Source organism: Gossypium arboreum, chromosome 4, assembly GCF_025698485.1.
Source record: "Gossypium arboreum isolate Shixiya-1 chromosome 4, ASM2569848v2, whole genome shotgun sequence".
In the NCBI taxonomy this organism is placed as follows: Eukaryota; Viridiplantae; Streptophyta; class Magnoliopsida; order Malvales; family Malvaceae; genus Gossypium; species Gossypium arboreum.
Window position 1 is genome coordinate 22032456 of NC_069073.1, and position 10823 is coordinate 22043278.

General features: G+C 35.1%; 1 protein-coding gene across 1 annotated transcript; it reads right to left on the reverse strand.

Moving 5' to 3' along the window:
- Positions 1 to 2703: 2703 nt before the first annotated feature.
- LOC108457945 (uncharacterized) lies at positions 2704 to 5236 on the reverse strand. The gene is made up of 5 exons (XM_053027392.1): positions 4881 to 5236; positions 4051 to 4149; positions 3860 to 3968; positions 3682 to 3753; positions 2704 to 3238 (listed from the first exon to the last, which is right to left on the reverse strand). The coding sequence occupies exons 1-5, from the start codon at positions 5060 to 5062 to the stop codon at positions 3119 to 3121; spliced, it is 582 nt and encodes a 193-aa protein (XP_052883352.1). The 5' UTR covers positions 5063 to 5236; the 3' UTR covers positions 2704 to 3118.
- Between the last annotated feature and the right edge of the window lie 5587 nt (positions 5237 to 10823).

The window sequence follows — 10823 nt, forward strand, 5'->3', positions numbered from 1 at the left end:
CAAATACATAACATACATATTCGAGCACTCAAAAATAACTAACTGTAGGTGCCATGCTCCACAATTTCTCAAGAAGAGAAAGAAAAGATAACCTTTTTTTTTCTTGAGGAAGCTTATTGATTACAAAAACGCATGTTTTCATTGCTTCCACCCAAAACCATCCCCAGACATTTTTTACGTGAAGCATACCACAACATATCTCTACCAGGTGCCTATTCTTCCTCTTAGGCACATCATTTTGTTGTGGGATACTTGGACATGTGAACTGGTGATGTATTTGACACTCCCGAAGAAAATTCAAGAACTCACATGAAGTATACTCCCCTCCATTATCGATGCGTAAACAACGAATCGCTTTACCAATATCTGCTTCACCAACCTCTTTAAACTCCTTAAACTTTGTGAAAGTTTTTTATTTTTCCTTCACAATATAAACCCAAACAGATCTGAAAAAATCATTGATAAACATGACCATATACTTCATCCCACCAATAGAAGCTTGCTTGAGCTGTCCGAATACATTAAAATAGATTAACTCTAATGGTTCCTTTGTTTTAAGTTTGGACCCTTCGTAAGGAAGTTGGTGTGCTTTCCCATACTGGCAACCTGCACAAACCATAGACATCCTCACTTCAAGTGGTGGAAGACTCTTTAACATCAACTTCTTCATCATCACGCCTAACTTGGAATTGCTAACATGAAGTGCCATAAATCATCTGTCTCATTTTTTCTCATCTTGTCCACGTATGCAACTTCGGTAGCCATCACTTAGACTAATTGCAATCTTTACCCTTGAATCATCGGCTCTTAGTAGTCTCCAGGTTGCAATAAACCTTCAAATCTTTAAGACGGAATAGAACATAATGTCCTGAAGAAGTTAACTATTCTGCCAAAAAAAGATTTTTCTTCATCTCCGGTACATGGCAGACGTTTTGCAATGACACCTTAGTAGCACTATGCGAAGGAGGGATTACAATATTACCGACATAAGTTATCGGTAACTTCGAGTTGTTTGCAGACACGAGAACCCCCTTCAACCCGAAAACCCTTCAACTCCCCCTAACGAATCTTGACCAGCAAGAAAATTCTCGAACTCAACAAGTGATGTTTGGTTTGCCATCCCTGTACTGCAGCCATAAAGCCTCTGAACTCTGGTTTCAAACCATGGATGATTATCCTCTTCACCCTGGTGTCCTTAATCGGAGCTTGTGGATCTAAATCACCAATCTCTAGATATAATGTCTTCACCTTGTAGAAATATTGCGAGATTGTCATGTCACATTGCCACAACGACACTAACTCGCCCTCAATAAGTTGAAGCTTCGTGTCGTTTCTCTTGGAGAATAAACTTGCCAATGTATCCCACGCTTTTTTAGGAGTTTTGGCATCTCGAATATGCCCCAGCACGTCCTATTCAACCGTCGTCTTCAAAGCGAACATTACTTTGCCCACTTTAATTTTCCACTTTCGCATCGTATCACTTGTAGGATCTACCATAGGTTGCGTGGTTTCGTTTCCATTCACCGCCTCCCACAAGTCTTGCCCTTGCAAGTAAGACGCCATAAATGTAGACCAAGTGTTGTAGTTCTAATTATTGAGTTCCTTAACTCCACCAATGACATAAAGGTCATTCATTTTGCTAAGAGGAGACACAACAAACGATATAGAAACCTGGTTTGGATGCCAAAATGTTGAACACACAACATATAACAGAGTAAAATAGTAAAAACAAAGGAAACTGAACTAAATTGATCGATTATTTCTGAAACCAACTAAATGCCTTATACAGAGGCTTACATCTCATGGCAAACCACTACCCTTAAAACTAGGGACACATCCCATGACAAGCCACTACCCTTCAAACTAGGAACACATCCCATGACAAACCACTATGCTAGAAAACAAGAACAACTGATTAAATTAAACATTGGCTGAAGACTCAATTAAATAAACCAGAAAAAAAAAAAACACACCAATCGACCAACATAAACAACATAAACATTGCTTGTGTTGCTATTTTAACATTGTGGTCAAGGATTATGGTCATTTTAATTGTCTAATTCTTGATTTTTGTTTTAAGAAAAAAGGCTGGCAACATATATTTGGTACAAGGAATCCTTCTGTGAAACAGGTAGTTTAGGAATCATCCATCATCTTCTTTCATTTTACCGAGTCTCGACTCTGCATTTAAAGGCGCGTTCAACTTGGGCTTAAATTAGCTAAGCGTGATGATCTAATTCAAGTTTAGAGTTGTGTTGCCTCAGTAGCATTAACGAGGTACAAGTTCGAACTTCTAATGGATGCTAGCATTACAAACATGTTAACCGCTACAATACTCTCCTCGCCTCTCTTTGGTTATTACTTATGACGAGAGGTTTGTGAATAATTGTTGGTATGACATGTTAAGAATTCCAGCGTTAACTGTGGGATAAAGAATTTGCTTGTGTTTTGTCAGTTTGAATATTAGTTTGCTGACACTGTCAGTAAGAGACTTATTACAATCCGTGTTTTGGATTGGAAAAGTATCTCATGTTGACGCTTATATTAATCTAACAATCACATTCTCAAAGCAAAGATGAAGGTTAAGACATTTCTCAACGATCTTAAATACAGAAAAAAGAAAATTGAATTATTGTTCTAGAAAATAGCCACAACCCACAAAGTACATGGGGGCTACTCCATCAAGCTACCAATTCCATGATATAAAAAAACAAAAGCTCCTTCATTTATATGGCTGGTAAGCCTCAGAGTCTAGTCTAGGGTTTTTCATCCCTAACTTCAATCACATCTAATGCAATGTAGTATGCATATAACGACTCACCAACTCTATCAACATAACATAACAATACAATCATAAGTGTTAAATTTCAAAATTGTCAACCCATCACTGTAATATTACTTAATCCACTCCTAGCATTACTTGTTTCAGTCAAGTTTACTAGCCCTAGGAACTAGGAATCAGTTGATTCTTGTTGTGCTAAACTCATTTGAATAGAAATTCCCGATAACATATGTTCTAACCGTAATAAAAGAAAAATTAAAAAACAACAACAAAGGGCAACCCTATTTAACTGCAAACAAAAAGAAAGGTCGGCTTTTCTCAGCACATCTACTATACTTAGCGCTTCTTCTTGCTTGCTTTTGCAGCACTGGATTTTGATGGTGTCAGGATCAGGTAGAAGAATAGAACCACAATTGATATCACAGAGATTTGAGATCCATACTTAGCCAGCAACCTCTGCAGACATAGAAGGCTTATATATTAATTTCAAGGGATAGGTCATAGCTAATAGTTTATGCACTCCACAAATCAAAGGCCGAGAACTAGAAGGGTCATCATGCATCCATTTTATTTAAATTGTCACGCAAGAAAACCCAACCACTACTAGTAACACGAAGAGAAAAAATGTTACAAAAAATGGATGCATATTATCTTTTCCTGAATCAAATATGCTTATCCCTGCATGCATCTCAGTTCTTATCCATCCAAATTTTAGAAGCATGATCGCTTCGAAAAAGATAAACAAGAATCATTTATACCTTAGCCTTCAATATTCAGTCACCACCAAAGCACATCCCACCAAAAACAAAAACAGAAAAGCATTAGTAACATTTAGAAAAGGAAAAAAGATATTGAATAGCTATAATACATTGATTACTGTTATTCCACGCAAAACTTACCCAGTCAAACTTCTTCTCAGGAGGTCTTTCTGCAAGAACATCTAACGGCAAGATTGGAGTTGAATATGCCTCCTAAAAAGACACAACAAATTAGAGCATCAAAGCTTTTCCTTTCTCCACATTTTCTTTTCTTTCCCATTAAAATTTAAGGAAAATACACTCAGTTTTGATCTCAAACCTGCAAAGCAGCCTTTGTGGGAATGCGGAAAGTAATTACTGCCGGGGCACCATAGAACATTCCTTGCTTTTTGGCCTCTAGTTCAAATGAATGAGATAGAAGACCACCACTGCAGATAGCAAAGTTCTGCATTTTTATTAATCCAATCTAGGAAAAACATATTAATAGAATTAAACAAAAGCAAAACTCACGCATCAAGTCTTTCCCATGACCGTGAAGTGTTGCCACTGACAATATCAAACATATCTTGAGGCCAGCTATCATCGAGGAGACTCACATCATATGCTGTCCTGAATCATTTTTTTCCCCAGAAAGATTGTTCCTCAAGTAAGATAATATCCCGAAAACACAGAAGTGCAAGACAAATCTAGAAAAATTCACTTGTGAATTCGAAAAAACATCAAAAGAGGAAGAAATATACAAGGCTTCATACTACCACTGTAGAAGTTTCCAAAAATTTCAGCAATATTATTCAAGCATTATATTGGATCGTATAGAAAAACCAATCTCCAATTAGAATTGATGATCAAAGAGGTTAGATCAGGCTTTACATGAATAATAAGAAGAAGAATAATTGAAAAACCATGAAATATGCAAAACCTTAGAGCAGAGAAAGTTATAAGCAAAAGAAAAAAAAGAAAAAAGCGTGCATATGTATATTCTCTAATCGCAAGGTTAAAAAGGAATGAAATTCCTATTAAAAGGATCGGATTTACAATTTCATTCCATTTCTCTCAGATCCAAATAACTGAAGAAAAAAAATGAAATTCGCTTCAAATCCACATATTTTCTCTTGAATCACCTCAAAAGAAAATGTGATCACTCTCATATTCAAATCAGCTACTTATCACGCAAAGCTTAAAAAGGAAATCGAAAGCTAAATAAAATAAAAATAAAAAACAGCTCGAATTCAACTCAAAATTGAGGATGGATTCAAAATTTAGAAATTTCATCTCGAAGGAAAAATCATAGCTAAATCTGGATTGAAGTAAAGGGAAAGAAAAAGGAAAGAGAAACGCACGAGAAGCCTTGGTTGTAGATGTCGATGGAGACAGAAACGCGTTCTGAACCTGATTTGAGTCTGGTCAACGATGCCTTCTTGTGAGCGACGATGAAAGGGGCATCGCCTGTGGCGGTGGCTACTGATGCAAAGAAAATAAGAATCAATGCCTTCATCAGCGAATTTCTGATAAGCCTTGCCATAAGTGTGGCGTAGCTGATTTTTCTTTCTCCTGGTCTTTTAATTAGAATTTGAAATGGTGCTGAAGCGTTGAATAAACAAACAATGAGTAGGGTTCATGATATTGATATCGAGCTTACCAGGGACAACAAATCTGGTTCCTCTGGCGTACGTCACGACGTCGTTTCCCGTTTCATGATATTGAGTTGATCTTTTCAGTACTGTTTTATTTATTTTATTTCATTTACATTATATTTTATTTTACATGATATACTGTTATAAGTAGGATTTAAATATTAACATGCACTTTTTTTTTACAATAAAATCTAAAATATAGATAATAAATTACATAAGGTATTAATAAAGATTAAATAATATTTATATTCACAAATATAAAATTTTAGCAGTTTATTGTAATTATTATTTATAGTTTTAAAACTATTTTAATTTACATATTAATTCATCATTTACTTAATGCATTAAATAAAAAATGTTATTAATAAAATATTATTAAAGAACAAGTACAACCAATCGATTCATTCCACCTCCTACCGCCTTTGCTAAGCAATCAACAACCTTGTTACTTTCCTTTAAGACATGCTGAAGCTTAACTTGCCATTCTCTATTACACCACTCATGAACCAGTCAGACTTCCATTGTATTATTGTTTGCTACAAAGCCATTTATAATAATATCAATAAATAGGGTATTGTCACTTTCCACCTCAACCTGCTTGAAACCCCTCATCCATGTTAGCTTCAAGCCTTCTAGGATATCTTGAGTTTCGATTTTTAAGCTATCAGCCACACCAACCACCCTCCGCTTGGTCCTCTGAATGCTGCTCCTATTGCCACCCTTGGTCTGCTTGTCAACATCAAGCCATCAATATTAATCATGACCTATCCCAGCTTAGGCCTTTGCCAACTATTTTTTTTCCTTTACTTGCATAACATTTGCTCCATATTGCCATTGTTTCCGAACGATCTTGCCCATGTCATAGCCGAAGCTATTAAATTCTAATTACTCTCGCTAGCATTGTTTAAGATAAAGTCATTATGGTTTTTCCAAAAGAACTAAGAGACTATTGCAAAAAATGTTGACCATTCGCCTTTATGAATTTTAATTCCTCTTTATTCGTGATATTCCAGTGAATCCATCTCTCAAGTGTTGAACTAAAGAAAAATTTCCAATTTTGCCTAGGAATCATTGTTTTCCAAATAGACTGAATAAAATCGTAGTCCCTCACCACATGAATTGTCGTTTCCACAGACCAACCATATTGTTTGCAAAAAGGAGTCAATGTCATACCTCTCCTTATACGTTCCTCGTTAGTTAAAAGTCTATTTCGAATAAACAGCCATAGAAAAAATCACACCTTTTGAGGCGCCACAGCTCTCTAAATTAATCTATCATACCCAAACTCCTTGGTCCATTAGTCCTAAAAAGATACTTATATGTTTTTGCAAAGGAGAACTTCCTTGACGACATCCACTGCCAAGAGATTTAATTAGAACCTAACTCCTTCAAAATTGTGTTGCAAGGACATATTCGGACAATAATATCTCTTGGTAGCATCGTAGATAACCATTCTGTATTCTATTCTCCTTCTAATGTCACTAGGTCACACACGCAAAGAGTTTCATCCAGGGGTTCATTACCAATATACTGTAGCTTTAACGGCCCCGAATCCCTTAACCAAGTATCATTCCAAAAATTTACCAAGCTACTATCATGGATAGTCCAAATGACGCCCTGTTTAACCTCATTCAAAACACTCGTAATTGATGGCCATATGAATGAACAGTTGCTTCAACATATACCCTTCGGGATGATTCCATGAACATTGTATTTATTACGTAGAACATGAACCCACAACTCCTCCGTGTTAGTGACCAAATTAAACCACAACTTCAAAAGAAAGAGATTATTTTGGTCTTGCAACTTTTGAATCCCTAAGCCTCCATTCAGCATCATCATACAACAATCTTTCCCGCAAGTTAGCTTTTCAACTTCATTGTAGATCATGATTAGAATTTGCGTCGTAGCCATAAAATAATTATGAATCATAAGTAACACTAGTTGTAGCCATAAAATAATTATGAATCATAAGTAACACTAACTTTACCAATGTGAGACGGCCAAAAAGTGACAACTTAATAACATCCCACCTATTTAGCCGATTCTAAATTTTATTCAAAATAAATTGAAAAGTAATAGTCCCCACTTTGTTGTGAAAAAATGGCATACCAAGATATTTCCCCAAGTCATTAACTCTAGAGAAACCTAGCTTTCCACATATAACTGTTACTACTTCCTCAGACACATTGTAAGAGAAAAATAATTGAATCTTTTGTCTATTAACTTTGTAGCCAGGGAAAAATAGAATTAATCTTGAACATGCTTTAGACAATCCGCTCCATTTCATTGGCTCTGCAAAAAAGTACCAGATCATCAGCATAAAATAGATGGACACACCTAGTTCTCTACATGATAGCATTAACAGTTCCTATCTTCCTTCTTCAATAGCTAATTCAATCAAGTGACCCAATCGTTCCATGCCAAGTACAAAAAGCTATGGAAAGAGCGGATCTCCCTATCACACCACTCTAGTTGGCTTGAAACTCTTTGAAAGGGATCCATTCCAAAGTAATTGCATTGCCAATGAAGAAGCACACTACATGATCATTATAACAAACAATTTTGGAAGCCTAGCATCACCAACAGAGTGTCATCTAAAAACTCCCATCGCACCCTATCATAAGCCTTCTCAAGGTCTACCTTGATTGCCATTCAACCCTTTTTGCCCTTAATATTCTTTATGGTGTGAGCCGCTTCCTGGGAAATGGTAATGTTTTGCAACACAATGAAACTTGATTGATTCTGTTTTACCAACACCTGCATAGCTTGTTGAAGACGAATAACGATTGTCTTTGTAATAATTTTATACAAAATCGTACATAAGCTAATAAGCCTATATTAACTAATTAACTTTTCACCAATGTTTTTAGGAATAAGGACCAAGAGAGTTTTATTAAGTTTTGGATCCAAAGCTCTTCCCAAAAAAAACATGTTGAACTATTTAAAAAACAATACTTCCTACAATATCCCAATTTTCTTGGTAAATTTTGGCATGAAAACCATCCACACTCAACTCTTTGAGTTAAGCCATACTAAAAATAGAACGTCAAATCTCCTCCATATTGACCTTGGAAGATAGTTCACTAATGATATGAGATTCTAGATTCGAAAAACACCCCTTGACAGGAAAGCTCCCAATCAAGTATGGGTCCACTGTATATAAAAATGACAAATACTCAACTGCATGCCTCATTAGGATTTCATTATCATAGCATCACTCATTACCCTCTATTTTCAACGTCGCAATTTGGTTCTTTCATCACCTTTATTAAATCTAAGCATGCAATAACAAGTTTTCCATCCATTTGGCTAAATTTCCTAAACACATGCATTCAATCAAACATGTTAGTCACAAAGTTTACATATACATCAAGTAAGAATAGATGAGCTCATCAAGTAATATTCTTTCAAGTCATTATCATTTCATCTCAAGATTTTCATACCACGTCAAGAGTTTTGTGTCCGTTGAATCATTGAATTCCGATGGATGCTTAAGTAGTACACTCGAAGTGTACGATTCAATAATCCGTCAATTTCTTATTCAAGGGTACCTATTAGGGCACTTAACCAAAAAACACTCTCTCGAGCCACATATCGTATAACAAGATTACTAGTCCAAGCTAAATCCTTTATATAACAAAAGCTCAGAAGAGCTCAATTAGGATTACCAGTCCATGCTAAACCCTAATCATAACGTATGCTCAAGAGGTATTATATTGGGATTACTCGTCTGGGCTAAATCCTTTCTAGAACAAGGTCAATGGGAATACTCGTCCGAGCTAAATCTCATCCGCAACAAATGCAGGGCCTTATTAGTTTCGGGAAAGCACATATAATCATCATCAATATTCAATTAAGACTTACCCCTTTATTATCATTTCAAGCATGTATTTAAACATTCATCATAACAATCAAATAAATCATATTAATATAAGTCACATTATATACAAACACAACATTCAATTAAAAATATTTACAAGTTCGGTTAAGTTACACGAACTTACCTCGACACTTGTTCGCGTAAAAAGTCTACTAATCCGAAACCTTTTCTTTTTCTCGACCTAACCTCGAATTGGTGTTTTACGGATCTATATAAATGAATTTAACCATCAATTTCACACATTTCATATTTAAAATGGATCAATTTACGTCCTAGGGAAAATTACCATTTTACCTCTAACTTTTTCATAAATTCTAATTTTGTCCCTAGGCCCGAAAAATGAAACTTGTGCAAATTACTCCCTATTCAAAGCCTAGCCAAAGCCCCATTACAAATTTTACTTCACATGTATTCATAAAATTTCATAATTTTTATCAAATTTTACAACTTTTCATTTTAGTCCTTAAATCATGTTTTCACCAAAAAATCATTTTGTAAAAGTTGTTTATCTATCAATAATCTTTCATTTTCTACCATAAATTTCTAATTTCTAGTATATACATCCATGACCATTTTCTATACTTTGATAAATTCTCAAATTGATCCCCCAAATAGATAGATTAGACTATTTCGGTTTCATAAATATTAAAATTACTAAAAAATGGACGAGGAAACTTACCCAATTAGGCCTTGAAAGTTTCGTTTCTCTCACCTAGGGTTTCCATGTGTTTTAGGTTGAAGATGATGAAAATAAGATGATATATTTTCTTTTCATCTTTTAATTAATTAAGTATTTTGCTATTTCCAATTTAGTCCTTTCCCTTTTTCTATTTTTCCATGAATGAGTCACCAAGAAAAATCTACATGCTTCTTTAATGGTCTATTAACATATAAGGACCTCTAGATTTGAATTCCATAGCTATTTAACCCTTATAGCTATTAGAATTCAACTTTCTCATTTTATGCGATTTAGTCTTTCTCGTAATTAAACACTTAATAGATAAAATTTTCGTATCAAAATTTTCACACGACATGCCAATTATAATACGGACCATATAATGAAATAAAAATAAATCTTATTTTTGGGTCGGATTTATGGTCCCGAAACCATTGTTCCGATTTCACTGGAAAATGTGTTGTTACAAAGAAGCTTTTAGATGCACTCAAGCAAATTCATATCAACATTTAGTTGGTAGAAGCTCTTGAGAAAATGCTAAATTACGTCAAGTTCATGAAGGATATCCTATCCAAAAAGTGGAGACTTGTAGAATTTGTGATGGTAACTCTAACAAATGAGTGCAGTGCATTCCTGCAAGATAAGCTACCCCAAAAATTAAACGATCCACTGCAATATCGGGGCAATTTATTGTGGTAAGGCATTGTGTGACTTAAAGGCAAGCATCAACTTGATGCCTATATCTATGTTATGGCAATTGGGGATAGGGGAAGTTAGACCAACCACAATTACGCTTCAGTTAGGAGATTGATCTTTAGCACATCTAGAAGGAAAAATCGATGATGTATTAGTATATGTAGACAAATTTATTTTGCCTACTGACTTTGGGTTTTTAGATTTTGAAGCAAATAATGAGGTGCCAATCATCTTAGGAAAGTTTTTCCTAGCAACTAGAAGGACCCTTATTAATAAGTAGAAGGGCGAGCTTACCATGCGTGTTTAAGACGAGCAAGTAGCATTTAACATATTTAAATCTATGCGTTTTCCTGATGCAATTGATGAATGTTCTATAATGATCGAGTTAAAGGAA